General features: G+C 39.5%; 1 protein-coding gene across 2 annotated transcripts in view; it reads left to right on the forward strand.

The window, feature by feature from the left end:
* Positions 1-18220, forward strand: part of PLCG2 (phospholipase C gamma 2) — a 168580-nt gene that overhangs the window by 44714 nt on the left and 105646 nt on the right. For both annotated transcript variants that reach the window (XM_072634199.1, XM_072634200.1), the window contains exon 3: positions 11625-11768. In XM_072634199.1, coding sequence (XP_072490300.1) covers positions 11625-11768 — 144 coding nt within the window. The remainder of the gene's footprint in view (positions 1-11624; positions 11769-18220) is intronic.

An 18220-nucleotide genomic window follows, 5' to 3' on the forward strand; every position in this document is an offset into this window, starting at 1 on the left:
GTGTATGTATTGAGGGGGTGATGTAGGGAAGATGGCACTATAGATGCCTTGAAGGAATGGTCTTTAAAGAAAGATTAGGCTTCTTCTTGGTCCCAGAGGGCAGAGTTAGTGGGCAATGAGTAGAGATTGCAAAAAGGCAGGTTTTGACTTAGAATGAAGAAAAACTTCCTAATAATCAGAGCTGTCAGACAGTGGAATGGATTCCCTTGGGAGGTAGTAAGTTCCTTGTCACTGGAAAACACATATGATGAACATTTATTAAGCACCTACTGAGTACAGACTAATGCTATGTAATGAATACTTATTAAACATCTATTGTATGTAGGATAATGGAGAAAAATAACCAAGTTTAGAAAAGGCATGGTTCCTACTTTCAAGAACCCAGCCTTCTAGTAAGTGGAGAAGATATATATGGATAATTATACTACAAAATATTGTCATAGAGAGGTACAAAGTGTTATGAAGGTCTGAAGAAGGCTAGAGTCTTTAAAAAATTCACTTTTATTATTATGAATTTGACAAATACTAACAAGTATGAACATTTCTATATAAAAAAAAAGAATAAGAAAAGAAAACACTCAATGAGATGATGACTTCATTACATGAAATCTGCTTTTTAAAAAGTCTATTTCGCATTTGCCATGGTAATTCTAACACTATCCTGTTTGTGCCTCCTTCTGAACTTCCTTCTGCCCTCTTCTATGTATTTTTTAAATGATTCATTGGTGAGCTTTTTTCCCTTCTTAGTGCTTTTAATGTCACTATCAGTACCCCACCAAAAAAAAAAAAAAGCCAGGAAGTCTTCAAGGAGAGACTGGATGATCATTTTTAAGGGATGTTACAGGAGGAATTTAGGCTTCAGGTGTGAATTGGACTAGATGCCCTCTGAGGTCGCTTCCAATACTCTGATGCTATGTTTCCATACCTTCTTGATCAAGAAAATGAGCAGGAGTTAAATGAGGTTTTAATGATTCATGCCTTTTCCCTTCTGAATCCTTCTATTGTGTTTCTGCAGTGGTGAAATAGACATTTAATTTCCTTGGGAAATTTTTGCACTGGTGCTCTTGGGTATGAGCTGGCTAAAATGAGCTGGGTCTAGTGGACAGGATGTTGGAGGCTGTGCCAGGAATGGAGAGCAGCATGAAGAAAAGATCCAAAGTAAAATGTGGGAGGAGAGAGGAAATGGGAGTCGAAAGAGTAAAGTCATGGGAACGCATCAGTGAAGAGGCGGTAGGGAGGAGGAAATGAAAGCAGAGATGTAGGTGGGGGCTAATGGGCACAGTCTTCTGCATGAATTCAGAATTGGGAGATGTGACCAAAGAGGTTTTTGTTAAGAAAGGAAATTGGAAGCAAGGGTGGATGGAGGTTGAACTTGGCTCCCAAACAGACCCTGAAAGCATTGGTATAGAGAGGCAGCTGGCATTATTTAAAACAAAAAAAGAGGTGAGATTATCCTAGGAAAGACTAGAGACATTACAGCACCAGTCATATTTTCTGCAGCTGAGCTACCTTACTTTTAAAAACAGGAAACATGCTTCTATTATAGCACAGTCCATGTGAAGAGTTTAAAATATTAACTTCAAGCTCCACCATCCTTTTAAGGCCTCTACTGTGAGTCCTGCCATCTCTCTTACCACTAATGTGTAAGAGGAACCCTTCCTTACAGAGCAGCTTCCAGGATCCAGAGGGCAGAAGGTTCTCTGGATGAGCTGGGTGCTCAACGCTGGGGACCTAAAGCTACTTAAATCCTTTGATTTGAGGCACTATTTGATGCACTCTTATCAGTGCAGCGGTTCTTAACTTGAGGTCCACGAACTTGCTTTTTGGATAACTGTATTCCAATATAATTGATTTCCACTGTAATACTTTATATTTTATTTTATGGGTTTAAAAAACGGTACCCTGAGAAAGGGACCCATAGTTTTCATTAGCCTGCCAAAGAGGTCCATAGTACAAAAAAGATTAGGGACTCCTGTATTGGTGAGAGAGACAATGTAGTGTGAAGTTCAAATTCTAGACCCCTAAATAACATTTTATGAAAGGGTCTCCTTTGGTAATTGTAAAAAAAAAAAAAATTTCCCAAAGGAGAGGGAGTACCAATTCAAAAACAAAGGTTGTTGATAGAATAGCAAGGCAAGAGAAATAATACTAAATATTTCCTCCATAAGCTTGTGTCAGATTATCCTACAAATAAACACACATACATAAGCCTTAGGAAGAGGAGACACATTATAAGGAACATACGTGGAAACAGACACATATAGAGTATATGCCTGTCCAGGACATGTATATGGAAGGGTACAACCACGATGAACACACGTGATCAGAATATACATGTGGAAGGACAACACATAACATCCTACAAGGATACTGATGTCTTCTGGAAAGATCATGGAATTGCCCTTTCCAGATCCCCCTGCTGGTCTCTGCTGGGTATGTTGTTTCTGTCAACCTGTTGTTTCTGTTGAATGCTACTGGCTGCGTAGTCTCAGTTGGACATGGCAAGGCACAGCTCCTGTTGGGTACATGGCCGAAAAACTGTCTGTTTCCAACTTTTTTTTAACAGCCTTCCCGAAATGCAGACAATGGATAGAGTGCTGAGCCTGGAGTCATGAAGGCCTGAGTTCAAATCTGGTCTCAGATATCTATTACTTGTTTGTTCCTGAACAAGTCCTTGAACCTCTAATTGCCTCAGTTTCCTCATCTGCAAAATGGGGATAATAATAACACCTATCTTCTAGGGCTGTTGTGAGGATCAAATGAGATAATATTTGCAAAATACTTAGCATTGTGCTGGCGCGTAGTAGGTGCTTAAATTCTTTTTCCTGTCTCTTCTACTTTCATTACTTCTTCCCTGGATGTGCTCTTCACAATTATCTTCCTCTTCCTTAGAATGTGCTGATATAATTACAGTAGTCCTTTACTAATGTAAGGGACTGTTTCATTCTTTGTACTTGTATTCTAGCTTCTTTTGGTACATAGTAGCTAGAACTCCAGTTAGATAGACTAGTTGTAGGCAAAAGCTGACTAGTTCAGTTTCACTAGGAAGTATAGTTCATATACGATATAGTATATGAAAGTATAGTTCATATACAATAAGGTTGGAAAGGTAGGTAGAAACCAAACTCTGGAGGGCTTTAAACACCAGATTGAAGAGTTTTTAATTTTATCCTAGAGGCAGTGGGGATCCACTGAAGGTTTTTGAGCAGGGGAACGACATTCTCATATCCATGTCTTTGGTAAGGTTATTTTGGCAGGTAGACTAGAGAGAGGGAAGACTGGAAGCAGAGAGACTAATTAGGAACCTATTAATGCAATCCAGGCAGGAAGTGAATTAGTATGGTGACCATACTGAGAAGGGGAAGAAACTCAAGAGATGTCATGGAGGCAAAATTGACAGTAGACACTTGATTGGGCATTGAGGGTGAGAGAGAAGGAAGAGTCAGGTATAACTCCAAGGTGGCAAAACTGGATGACTGGGTGGTTCGTGATACCTTCAACAGAAGCAGGGAAGTTTAGAGGACAGGCAGGTTTTGGAGTGAAGATAATGAACTCATTATAGACATACTGAATTTGACATCCCTAAGGGACATCCCAGAGCAGTTATTAGGAAGCAGTTGATGGCTTGACTGAAGTTCAAGAGAGAGATTAGGAGTTGTATATACAAATGTGGGAATTGCTGATGTTGAGATGATTGAATTTATGGAAGCAGATGAGCCCTTCATGAAAATGTTTGTAGGGAGAAAGAAAAGATGTTTTAGGATAGAGCCCTAGGGAACACTCATATTAAGAAGTCAGAGACTGGAAAAAGATCTAGAAAAGGAGAATGAAGAGTGGTCAGATAGGTAGGGAGAGAATCCAGAGAAGACAAGTAGCCTGGATGCCAAGGAGAATGAGATTACCCAGGAGGAATACAGCCAACAGTAGTAAAAGCTGCTGAGGAGTCATGAAGGAGAGGATGAGGACCAAGAAAAGGCCATGGTTTACCAGTTAAGTCATCTTTGGTATCCTTGGAGAGAATGATTTCAGCAGAATGGTTGGGTTAGAAATCAGATTGCAAGGGATTGAGAAGTGATTGAATGGTGATGAAGTGAAGTCAACAAGGGAAGATGATTCTTCCCAGGAGGGCACTCAAACTTCCTTCCGTTAGATTGGAAACTTTTTGAGAACAGGGCCTGTTGTCATATCAGTCTTTGTGTTGTCATGGTCAAGGACAGTATCTTGTACACAATAGGTGCTTAATTAATATTTGTTGAATGATTAAATGAATGTTGATCAAGCTCTGCTTTGAGCTACCAGGAACACTGTTGGGTTGAACATGAAGTGATAACAGGAGAAGTTAGTGAGGATTTGTGTGTGCTGAGACCTCTGGAAAATGAGTAGATAAGAAGATGAGACCGTATTATATTTGGTGACATTAATAAGACTGACAGTGTCCTGAGAAGATTATGCTCCGTGACTGACTGACCTATAGCTAAAGAAGTTTGAATTCCACCTTGGGTGCTTACTAACTGTAACTATGGTCAATTTACTTACTTCAGCTTCCTCACTTAGCAAATCGGGATGATAATGTTATATCTACTTCACAGGAATGTTTTGAGGATCAAATAAGGTCATACTATATATATCATGTGCTTTGTAAATCTCAAAGTATTATCTGTACAATGGCACAGTCAAAGGTGTATGCCAGGTGCTAGCTGCCATGTTTTAGGAAAGGGACTGGCAAATTGGAGTATGTCCAAAGCAGGATGGTTAGGATGGTGAGGAGACCAGTGAACCTTTCATGTGAGAATTAGTTGAAAAAACTAGGGATGTTTAATCTGGAGAAAAGAAGATTTAGGAGGGATATGTTAGCTGTTGTCTGGATTTATGGAATTACCATGCAGAAGATAGATTAAATCCATTTGGCCCCAGAAGTCAAAACCAGGAACAATGGTTAGAAGGCTAAATAAAAGGAAAACTTTCTAAACAGAACTGTGCAACAATGGAATGAACTTAAGTTGAATTCAGAGAGGTATGTATCTTCAATGAAAGAGTGGATAATATTTATATTCTGTCCTGGGCAGGTTACATTTGGAAGTTTTGAAGTTCTCTTTCACTGGAGGTCTTCAACAGGAGGATGGATGGGTGATCACTTGTTGGGAATGCTGTGGAAGAGATTACTGTTGGATGGATGAGACCACCTCTTAGGTGATTTTGTGAAAATGAAAACTTATACAACAGTGTGTTATGATGGAAAAAGCAATGCACCTAGAATTAGGATCAAATGAGATATCATATATAAAGCATTTTGAAAACCTTAAAGCACTTTATAAGTGCAACTATTATATCCCAGTTCTCTTACTTATCAGCCAGATAAACTCAGCAAGTCAGTACTTCAAGTTTCCTCATCTGTAAAATGGAGACATGTACAATTGTTATTATATATGCTACATAATAATATTTAGCGGTCATACAATACTTCAAGGTTTACAAAGTGCTTTACAAATATTATCTCATTTGATCCTATCACAGCTCTAGGCAGAAGGTTATTTTATAGTTGAGGAAACTGAGGCAGATGATAGTCATGAAGTGACTTGCCCATGGCCACAAGCCTAGTAAGTATCTGAGGCTGGATTTGAATTCTTGTCTTCCTGACTCTAGGTCCATTGACCTTTCCATCATGAGGAAGAGTGTGTGTGTTCGTCCTCCATTGCCTAAGAAGACCATGCCATCAGAGAAATGATGACATGACTTGCACTTGACTTTGTTTTGAGTGAGTAAGGGCTGTGCAGGTCACCAGCCTCACTTCTCCTCCAGAGCCATCTGAATCCAGTGACCAGATATTCATCAGGATTACTGGAGATGACCCAGGATGAGGCAATTGGGGTTAAGTGACTTACCCAAGGTCACACAGCTAGTGAGTGTCAAGTGTCTGAGGTGAGATTTGAACTCAGGTCCTCCTGACTCCTGCACTAATGCTCTATCCATTGCACCACGTAGCTGCCCCTGAGAGGAAGAGTAGCACAGTGGATAGTAACCCAACCTCAGAATCAGACAGGTCTGATTGTGTGACCCTGAGCAAGTCACTCTGTCTTTTATTGCCTTTGAGAAATCTCAGGCAGTCAGTTGCAGAGCAGGTGCTCATCTCAACTGGTAGAGGGAGTGTCCTCATTGGGAGTTCCCTATTCCAATAAAATCACAGGTCCAGTTTGAGAAAAAGAAAATACATGTTGCTGCTGACCTCAGAGGCTTTTTGTGAGCATCAAATGAGATGATGGGTATAGAACACTGTATAAATGTTAGCTACTTTTATTAGGGTTATTATCATTGTGTTATGTCAGGCAGCTGAAAGCCACTGCTGTGTAACCTGTGGGTTGTTGGTCCAGACAACTGTGCCATCTTGGCAGTTACTTGCCAGCAGTAGTTTGGCACAATTACTTCTGCGCAACTCTCCAGTCAATCAACACACACTTATTAAGTGCTTTCTATGTACCCTGCAGGCACGGTGTTAGTGAGCACTGGAAATTTAAAATTAAATAAAATAAAAAAATAGGTCAAAGCAGTCTCTGTCCTCAAAGAAGCTTACATTCTGTTAGAGAGATATAAATAGGTATATATAAGATGATGGTGATGATGATGATGATGATAGCAGCTAACATTTATATAGTGCTTCCTTTGGGCACATACAGAGTAGGTGGGAGGTAACCTAAAGTCAGTCCATAAACATTTATTAAAGTGCCTACTATGTGCCAGGCACTCTGCTAAGTACTGGGAATAGAAAAAAGTAAAACCCCCACCTTCAAGGAACTTATATACGAATGAGGGAGACATAAACGGGTACATAAAATTTACACGCAGAGTAGTTGGGAGGCACTGGCAGCTGGTAGGACTGGGAAATGCTACCTGTAGCAGGTAAGCATTGGAGTTGAATCTTGAATCCAGCTAGGAATTCAGTCTAAAGGCAGAGGTGAGGAGGGGAAGCATCCCAGACCCAAAGCATGGCCAGTGCAGAGGAGGGGAAATGAGAATTGTTTGTGCTTTGGGTATCTCTACAGCTGAAAATGGTTAAGCTAATACCTCAAGTTAAAGAATGAAAATGGCTCCTGTCCTTGACTCCTGCTGCAGGGACTATGTGAAGAGGCAGTACAGTGTGTGAGCTGAGAATCAGCAAAGCCTGCATTTTGCCCCTGGCTAACTGTGTAACTTTCAATAAGTTATGGAATCTTAAGATTCCAGAACTGAAAGAAACCTTGGAGAGTTTCTCATTCTGCTTATACCTGCTCAATAATCCCTGCTACCACATATCTAAAAAGTGGAATAACTTCAGTGGTCTTCTAGTCTAACCCAAGCAGTAATGTCCTCTGTAGCATTCTTAGTGGTTCATTAGGCCTTCCCTTGAAAATCTCCAGAGGCAGACCTTTGACTTGTGACTTTTGGATGATGGTAATTATTAGGGAGTTTTTTTTCACATCACACTGAATTCTGATCTCCCAGCTTTCCTTCATTGTTCCCATTTCTCTTTTCTAGGGCTACCTAGAACAAGTCTGATCCCTCTTCCATCTGACAGTCCTTTGGATATATGAAGGCAGCCATCATGTCCCCTAAGTATCCTCTTCTTTAGGAAGAAATAATTTCCCAGTTCCTTCAATCTATCCTTATATAGAATAGTCCTCCTAAAGTGTACGTGGGTGTGACCAAGGCAGAATACAATGCAATTACCACCTCTATCATTCTTGACTCAGTAGAGACAGCAATTGACAGATCGTTCTTTAAAGTTTGTAAAATGACACTTAATTCACAACAACCCTGCGAGGTAAGTACTGTAGATATTATTACACCCATCTTACAGATGATGCAGCTGAGGCTCAGAGAGGTAATATGGTTGTAGCTAGTAAGAATCAGAGTTAGGACTTGAACCCTGGTCTTATTGATTCTAGGTCCTAGACACAATGCCACTCTAATTTGACTTCAGGTCTGACTTTTTTGGTTTCCCTGCTATATTTTTGATTTGCATGGAGCTTGCAATCTACTAAAACCCCACAGTCTCATCTTCATGAATCCCTGTCTAATCATGCCTATCTTGTCTTTTACTTGTGTAATTGATTTTTTGAGCCAAAATAGAAAACTTTACATTTACCTCTATAACATTAATTAGATTAAAAAAAGAAACCCTATCAATTTGACATAGTAAACTCAAAGATGCAAAATATGGAATTAAACCCAAACTTGAATTATAGGATATGAAGTGTATATATTTTGATTTTAAAAGAAAGGGGATATTATATAATAAAATTTAACAGAAGGCTAAGAAAAGCAGTTTATGTTCCCTTCTGATCTTTTTTCTGTGTATTCATGAAGTTTACTACTATTGTCTTTATGATTTATACAAAATCGTAGTGAATGTGTGTTATTCTAATTCTACTCTCTTGATTTTGCATGCTATTTAATTAATTTTTCCATTTTTACTATTTATCCTTATTTATTGTATGATGATATTCCATCATTGTTATGTGGCAAATTTTTCCAGACATTTTCCATTTGTTCGATATGTAGATTATGCCCCATTAAGTTTCATGTCATTTGTTTCAGTCTGTAGTTCTACCTGTCAAGGTCTTTTTTTGGTGGTGGTGGTGGGGTGATCCTCTGGTGTTAGCCATTCTCAGCTTTGCCTCATTTGCAAATCTGATAAGTATAGCTTTTATATCTTCATTTAAGTTATTGATAAAAAAGTTGCTTACAGTACAGGACCAAGAGCCTACCCATGGAGCATCCTAGGAAGACTTTCTTCCAGTTTATTGAACCATTAACGTAACAACCACTACTACTATATGGTGTCTCCATGTTGACCTTGGTTTTTGCTTTTCAAACTTATCATCTATCACTATCATCTTTAAGAAGTCTTGTTCTCCCCAACTGCTAGTCCCTCCCTGGTATTTAACTCCTTGTGTGTAATTGTATTAAGTCACTTTATAGTTATTCTCTGTACATTTAAATATAGATTTATGGTCTTCCCCATTAGAATGTAAGTTCTTCAGAAGTAGGAATTATTTCATTTTATTTTGTACTTGTATCTCTAGTGCCCACCACATTGTAGGTGCTTAATGGATGCATACTGATTGATTAATTATTATCTAATTCTCCCTTCTGGCAGGTGATAGGTAGAATATTCCTACTCCACAAAATTGTTTCTGTCACTTTCTTCCCTGGTTTTCATGCTCATCTTTCAAATTGTCTTGATAGGCAATGCTGTTTCACTGCCCCTTTTATATTATCTCAGCTTTATAGGAGGGCTTAAAGATTAGAGATCATGAAAGGTCACCTAGTCTAGTCCCTTCATTTTACAGATGAAGCAGTTGAGGCCCACCAAAGGGAAGTTATTTGCTTATCATCACAGATAGTAAAGGACCAGAGCTAGGAATCTGAAACCAGGTCCCTTGACTTCAAACACTTTTCCATGACAGTAGGCCATATTCTCCTCTCACATTTTCACATTGCAATCATAAATCACATCTCACCAAATCTCGTGCTCCCTATGAAATTGAATTTATTTCTTTGACTCTCTGAGCCTCATTTTCCTCATTTGTAAAATGGTAATTTGGAATAATATTATCTGCTTGGCATAACTCACAGGGTTGTACTTTATAAATCCTAAAATGCCAGACAGATATGAATTATTTGTTGTTTAGTCATGTCCAACCATAGCACACCTATATTGTCCTCAGGGTTTTCTTGGCAAAGATAGTGGACTGGTTTGCTATTTCACATTATCTTCCATTTTTCCAATCTTCTCGCTATGTTCTGTGATATCGTGCTTTCTCACAAAGTCCTTAGCGTCCGTCTGTGCCATTCTAGTTTTGAAAGAACTATTTTCTTCAGTGAGCTTTTGAATCTCCTTTTCCATTTGGCTAATTCTGCTTTTGAAAGCATTCTTCTCCTCACTGGCTTTTTGAACCTCTTTTGCCAATTGAGTTAGGCTAGTTTTCAAGGTGTTAATTTCTTCAACATTTTTTTGGTTCTCCTTTAGCAGGGAGCTGATCTGCTTTTCATGCTTTTCTTTCATCTCTCTCATTTCTCTTCCCAGTTTTTCCTCCACCTCTCTAACTTGATTTTCAAAATTCTTTTTGAGCTCTTCCATGGCCTGAGCCCATTGGGTGGGCTGGGACACAGAAGCCTTGATTTCTGTGTCTTTGCCTGATGGTAAGCATTGTTCTTCCTCATCAGAAAGGGAGGGAGGAAATGTCTGTTCTCCAAGAAAGTAGCCTTCAATAGTCTTATTTCTTTTCCCTTTTCTGGGCATTTTCCCCAGCCAGTGACTTGACCTCTGAATATTCTCCTCACACCCACCTCACCTCCTGATCCTCCCAGCCAGCGTTTGGGGACTGAGATTCAAATGCTGCTTCCCGCCTTAGGGCTTTTGGTGGGGGCAGGGCTGCTATTCAGTGTGAGAATTAAGTTCAGGTGGTCAGGTCGGGGCAGGGCCGCCTCTCAGGCTCAGTTCCCTCAGGGGGCTTATGCACAGACCTTCCACAATGGATCCAGGCTCCCGCCTGCTTGGGGAGCCCCTGTCTGCAGCCGCCTCTCAGCTTCTACCTCCCCGGGGGGCCCGAATCATGGGGGCACCCCACTCCCCTCTCGACCCGCCAAAGAGACTCTCTCACCGACCCCCATCACCTGTGGGCGGAGGAACTTGTGCGCCGCTGGAGATCCCATCCCTGAAGCCTGCTCGGGTCTGTTTCTCTTGGTGCCGTGGCTGCAGCAGGTCTGGGCTGGGCTGGGCTCCGCGTCTGCAGCACGATGGACCTTTTGCGAGAGGTTTGCAGGTCCCTCTGTGGGTGGAGGGACCCACGTGGCCGCTGGAGATCCCGTCCCCCGCTCGGATCTTTCCCTCTCGGTGCCGTGGCCACTGCAGGGCTGCCCTCTGCTCCCAGTCCTGGCGCCCAGTTCGCAGCGCGAAGGACCCCCCGCGAGAGGTTTGCAGGTCTCCCCGGAACAGAAATCTCCCTCGCTCCAATATTCCGTGGCCTCTGGGTGCAGAATTCACCGTGAGTTGCTCCCCTGTAGCCGATCTGTGGGTTGTGGGTTCGGAGCTATGTGTATGTGTGTCTTTCTACTCCGCCATCTTGGCTCCACCCCGCCTGGTTTGCTATTTCCTTCTTCAGTGGATAAAGCCAAAAGAGAGGTTAAGTGACTTGCCCAGTATTACAAAGCTAGTAAGAATCTGAGGCCAGATTTGATCTCAAGTTTTCCTGACTCTGGGCCCAGCACTGTGTCAGCTGTACCATCTAGCTACCTCATAATGATATGAAAGTGTCCTTTTTTTCTTTGAATGATAATAATGGTGATAGCTAGCATTTCCATAGCATTGTAAGATTTGTGAAATGTTTTATATATACTATCTTATTTGATCCTCATAATAATCCTGTTTGTCTCCATTTTATATACAAGGAAACTGAGGGTGAGAGGTTAAGAGACTTGTCCACGGTCATAGAGCTAATACGTGTCTGAGGCAGGATTTGAAACCAGGTCTTCCTGACTCCAAGCCTAGCACTGTATCCATTGCACCACCTAGCTGTGCCTGTCATGGTACAGTTGTGGGTTTTTCTGACATTTCTTTTTACTGAGTTTTGTTGTTTCTCTTTTAGTGGACTTAATGGAGATAAAGGAAATCCGTCCAGGGAAAAACTCAAAGGACTTTGAACGTGGGAAAGCCAGTCGCCAGAAAGAAGATTGCTGCTTTACTATATTTTACGGCACCCAGTTTGTCCTCAACACTCTGAGTTTAGCAGGTACGTTGACTTTCTTTCTCTAGCCTTGTCTCCCTTGATCCCACTTTTCATATTTTCCTGGGCTAACCTTCAGTGCTGGGAGGGGAGAAAGAAGTTCTCTAGACAAGTGAATCAGGAAGGTACAGGATTTTCTCTCATCCTGAAGCAGATAATACAAACAATTAGTATTTACTAGAAGGAAAGTGCTTTAAAATCCTCTTTGCTATTACTATCTCCCTTAAAGTCCCAACCTGAGGCCTCATCATGGCATAGAAGATGACTTTCCATTCTAGAAACCAGTACCAAGGAAGAAACAACTCTGGCGTGTTCTACCACCTTGAAAGGCTCCAAATTTGTTCCTAGTGTCTATAGTCAGAGGGACAACCTTGCCAGGTATGGAGAATGGATGACATCAAGGTCATCTACTGTACCCTGGGCCATCACTGGTTGTCTTGATTTTTGTCTTGCCACTGGACTTTGAGCACTCTAGAAGAGAGAGTGAGGCTGATGGCTTTGTACAACTGTGTCTCACTTAAATCCATTTCACATACAAGTCAGGACATCATCCCATGATGTCATTGTCCTTTTTGAAAATGAAAGACAAACAACAACTGACTAGTTGAGTAATTAGGTAAAGAATTTTTTGGTCAAGACAGCCCATGAAATAGATAAAAATACAAGCTGGCCATCAGTCCTTTGTAACACTTTTTGAATCTTTAGTTGCAGAAAGAAGGAGAATCATAGATCTTTAGCTGGAAGGGACCTTGGAAATCATTTAGTTCAACCTCATTTTACAGATGAGGAAACTGAGATCCAGAGAGCTTTGTTAAATGATTTGCTGAAGGTTACAGAGGATGTAGGTAGTAGAGCTGGGATTCGAACTTAGATCCTGTGATTTCCAAGTTCAGTATTTTCTCTATTGTTCCTTACTTTACCACCTCCCTATAAGGGAGGGATTCAAGGATGTCAAGAATCACAGGTTTTAGACAGTCTACAAAGATGTTCTCAAATATGAAATTTTAATCCAATAACACGAATTAATATACCATTGGAAAAACCATGCTATGTCCACATTGACATTGTTGCTAAAAAATGCAGAAGAGTAGACAAAGAAGCTTAATAAAGTCATGGCACATGAGTCTCCTTAGTGAAATGAAAAAACAATTGGGATGAGTTGGTTTTGTTGGGGGCCCAAGACCATCATTTCCTGGGGCATTTAGTCTTCTTGGCTTGTAGTGCCCAAGATGAGCACTAGCAAAGAGACCACCCTGAAGATAATTGCAGTTTCTGGTCTGTAGCATCTGTTCCAGAGGATGATGAATGTCAAGAAATTCTACAGAGAGCAAGGGTCCAAAGAGCAAGTCATCATAAATCTCAGTACTTGTTAACTTGTGTTTGAAAATAGGCACAGTGGATGGGAGAATGGCAAGAAATACACTGGAAAAATATGGTTTAAGATGAAGACATTAAAGAGGACTCCTTTCTCCAATTTATCTTTTGCTAAGTTACCCAATGATTTTTCTAAATCACAGGTTTGACCATGTCACTGTTTTGCTCAAAATCCTTCAGTGTTTCTCTATTGCATGCAGGATAAAATATAAACTCCTCAGTGGTATTTAAGACCCCTACAGTCTGGTGTCAGTTTACTTTTTTGGCCTTAGTTTACTTTTTTCCTTGTATCACCAAGGCAATGAATATGCCAGTATAGTTTTGAATTCCAAAGTATAACAGACTCTCCAAATAGAAGGCAGAAGAAAAATATTTATTCAGACACCAGAAAACCAAATCCCAACACCAGAGAGTCAAATCCGTCATAGTGACCAAGAAGTTGTTCCCTTTCTGTGCTCTGGGCTCTAGCTAAACTGGATTCATCACTGTGTCACCATGTGTCCATGTCATCTTCCTAGGAGATGTCACCAGGACATCTCCCCATGTACTTATGGAGGCTGTCCCCCATGAATAAGTGAATGAAAAAGCACTTGTTAAATACTTACTTTATGCAAAGCACTGTGTTAGGCACTGTAAGATTATAGAATGAAAAACAAGGCATGGAATCCCTCTTCATCTCTGCCCTTCATATTCCTGATATGCCCTGAAGGTTCAACTCAGATGCCACCTTGTCCATGGTGCTTTCCTTAAGGGACCAACGGAGCACTTTGATCTATCCTTTGCCCCCTTTGCTTTCTACCATGTAGACTTATCATTGTACATGTCAAGTATCCCAAGAGAATATAAGTTCTTTGAGGCCAGAGACTTCTTAATTTTTGTCTTTGTAATCCCAGGGCAGCTAGGTGGCATTGTGGATAGAGTTCCTGGTTTGGAAGACTCATCTTCATGAGTTCAAATCCAGCCTCAGACACTTACTAGCTGTGTGACCCTGGGCAAGTTACTTAACCCTACTTCTCTCTATCTCCTCATCTATAAAATGAGCTGCAGAAGAAAATGGCAAGCCATGTCAGTGTCTTTGCTAAGAAAAACTCAAATGGGTCATATAGCATCAAACATGACAAACAACAAAAATTCTCATTGCCTACCATGGTTCTTGCACATAGTAGGTTCATTATAAATGCCTGTTGATTTGAATAGAAGCCAGAGACTTGTGGATTAATCAGAAACTTCATTCATCCTTGTATATCACTAATGCTTCTTTTAAGAAAAAAGTTAGAATGGGCTGAATATGATGAACACTGTAACATGAAAAAAATGAAGTCTATTATATTTGAACCAATTAGAAATTAATAGAGGTTATGAAAGTGTGGACTGTTTCAGAATTAGTGACCTGCATGCAGTCAACTTGTTAGAGTAAAGGTTAAAATAACACCAAATCCAAAGAGAGTGTAGAGACGAGAAGATGACAGGCACTGTGTGTACTTACAATGGCTCTAAGCCAATCTAGTTAACTAATTTATTGATTCTGACAAAAGGAAAATGAATAAAAGTGAACTTATTGAATCATATTATGACAATTTCTTGTAACCAATGAAAATAATCACCACAGTGAAGAGGTGAAAAGAGTCCAGAAGCCACATTGGCAAGCAAATAGTAGATCTTCTTGCCAAGGGGAGAGACATGACAAGTAAAGACAACATTGCTTAGAATAGAAACTTATTTGAAAAAACATTACTGAATACTATAATGGAAGATTGACTTTCAAAACAGAAAAAAGAAGCAGAGTAGAAAATCAGTCTGAAGAAAGGTTCTCATGAGATCCAGCTAAACCAGATCATTCCTAGGACTATTTCAGACAAACCTTTAAGGGGGAAAATCAACATTCAATGGAAGAGAACTGTGAGCCTTTCTTTAATGATCTATTCTTGCAGCCAGTGACAATGGAGTCACCACATTTAGGCTCAGTTACCAGATGTACTCTTTGAGGAAATGGAAATGGCAGTCAAGAAAATGAAGAAAGAAAGAACATCTGGGTCTGGCTAAATACTTAAAGAAAAAAAATCTGTCCTGTAGGCAACACAATTATAAAGACCCTCAGGGATTGAATTTCAAGAACTCTTAAAGGGAAGATCTAAAAAGAATGGAAAAGATCATTTATGGCACTATATATACATATTTTTTAAAAAAAGTACTTGGGAAGACCAGACTCATGACTCAAATGCCTATTTTCTCATCAGTCATTTCAGTTGTGTCCAAATTTTTGTGACCCCATTTGGGATTTTCTTTGTAGAGATACTGGAGTGATTTGCCTTTTTCCTTCTCTAGCTCATTTTATAGATGAGAAAAGTGGGGCAAATAGGGTTAAGTGATTTGCCCAGGGTCGCACAGCTAGTAAGTGTTTGAGGCTAGATTTGAACTTAGGCCTGGTGTTGTATTCACTGTGCCACCTAGCTGCTCCTTTCTCATGTCTAAGAAGCTTTTAAATATTGTCCTTGTATGTATCAAGTATATCTTTGATAAAATATGCAAAAAAATCCCATTCACAATAACTGAAACGCACAACATCAAGGAGTTATTCACCAAGACAAATTTGAGACCTATGTCAATACAATGGCAAAACACTTTTTATAGAAATAAAGGAAGACTTAAATAATTGGAAAAATTCTCATTGCTTATGAATGGATCACAATACAATAAAAATAGAGATAATGCCTGAATTAATTTGCAGATTTTGTGCAGTACAAATGAAATTACCCCGGGACTGCCATATGGAACTAGTTAGAATAATAACAAAATTCATTTGGAGGAAAAAAATCCAAAATCTCAAGGGAAATAATGAAAAAAGTGGGAATAAAGGGGAAATAGCAGTTCCAGAACACCAACTATCATCTAAATCATTAGCTACCAAGACTATCTGGCAATAGTTAAGGACTAAAAAATAGATCAGTAGAACAAAGAATCAGAAATTATTAAACTCAGTAACCCAGTATTAAATAAACCCTGGAATGTAAACTACTTGAGGAAGACTCCTTTTTCAACAAGACTTGTTAGAAGAACTGGAAGGCTGTTTGGCAAGAATTAAGTTTAATATAGCATTTTATATCATATACCATGATAATTTTCAAATGGCCATTTGATATAAAAGGTCACATAAAATTCGAAAAAATGGTTGGGAAAACTTTTCACATTTATGACCAGGAGAGAATTCTTAACCTTATAAAAGTAAATAGCAAGATTCAATAACAAAATTTGAAAAATAAAAGCTTTAGCATGAACAAAATTGATGTAACCGAGATGACAAGGAAAAATGTCAGTTGGGGAAAAAATTTGTCTCAAATACTTTAGATAAAAGTCTGATATCTAAGATAAATAAAGAATGAAACAAACGTATAAGGCTAGAAACCATTCTCTAATAGATGAGTGGTGAAATAGTATGAGCAAATAGTTCTTTAAAGAAGAATTGGAAACCATTAACAGTCATAGGAAAGACTGCTTAAAATCACTGGTAATGAAGGAAATGCAAAACAAAAGCAACTCTGATGTTTTACTTCACACCTTTCAAACTGGCAGATAGCAAAAGGCAGAAACAGACAATGTTGGAGGGGACTAGAGGAAGAGAGGCACACTGAAACATTGTTGGTGAAACAGTGAATTGATCGCTCCATCCTGAAAAATGGTTTAAAATTATGTGGGAAAAAAATGACTATGCTATTCATATTCTGACTCAGAGATTCCACTGTTAAGCATATGTCCCAAGAAGGTCAAAGATAGAAACATAGGTCACATATATACCAAAATATTCATAGCAGTTTTTTTCCCCCTTTTTTTTTGGTGTGTGTGTGTGTGTGTGTGTGTGTGTGTGTGTGTGTGTGTGTGTGTGTGTGGTTGTAAAGAATAGGAAACAAAGTGGGTGTTCATCTACAGCTAAAAAACTGTGCCCATGAATGTAATGGAATATTATTACCTCATGAGAAATTGCATATACAAAGAATTCAGAGAAACATGGGAAGACTTATAAGAACTGATACAGAGTGGAGTAGACTGAACTTAGAAAATAATGTATACAGTGATTCCAAAACTGTAAATGACAGATCCTAGATATGTTGTTTGCCTTTGTTGAATTATTTAAATTTTTTTTGTTATGAGGAAAATTTTGCTGGCTGAGGGAGATTGGAGGGAGTTTATTTAGGAATGCCTATGAAGTAAGAACAAAAGGCAAAAATAAAACTAAAGAAGAGAAAATAGGAGAAAAGAGAAACTTTCTAAGGTGATTTTCTACAGCAGCCTTTTTTAACAGCACAGCTGAATTGAAAGGCATTGAGGATACAGTGCTAAAGTCTGCATTTGTTAATTTTTTTTAAAAGACCGTTGATAATGCGTGTTAGAGTGTGTGGTCCTATAATCTTGACTACTAAGGATGCTGAGGCCTGTGGATCACTTGAACTCTGGTATTCTGCCCTAAGTCTGGCAGCAATATGGTGAGTCCTTGAGACCAGTGGGCCACTGGGCAGCCCAAAGAGGAGGGAACTATCCCAGGTTAGAAACAGAGCAGGTTAAAGTTTATATGCTAAGTAGTGGGATTGTGAGTGGCTGCTGTACTTCTGTACTAGGCAAGATAGGGAGGCTGTCTCAAACAAATCTAAAGAGCCAAACAAAAAACATTTGACTTCTTAGAGCAAAGTGAAGCCTCAGTGGTTCTCCTTGAAAGATTCAAATGGAGAAAACTTCTTTCTGTGGTTTCCTAAGTGTCAATATCAAGGAAGGGATGAAACTAGGGGAGACACACCCAAGATGTTTGCTATTCTTGTAGAGTTTGTCTTCCACAAAGTTCAGATAGAAGGATTCTCTACAGATGTTGAGTTTCTCTAGATTTTCCTGTTGGAAGATATTGTTGGTTGCATTAAACCCTATTCATTACAAGGCCTCATTGATGAGATTCATTAACATTGAAAAGATATCTTACTAAGTTGCAGAAGGCCCATTTGAATGGATAAAGATTTCCAGTTACCTAGATTAAAAAATGAAGTTGGATGAGCAGACCCATTGAACTAGGCTATATATCTTGCATAGTCATTGCAAATGGA

The sequence above is a fragment of the Notamacropus eugenii genome, chromosome 1, assembly GCF_028372415.1.
Source record: "Notamacropus eugenii isolate mMacEug1 chromosome 1, mMacEug1.pri_v2, whole genome shotgun sequence".
NCBI classification, from domain to species: Eukaryota; Metazoa; Chordata; class Mammalia; order Diprotodontia; family Macropodidae; genus Notamacropus; species Notamacropus eugenii.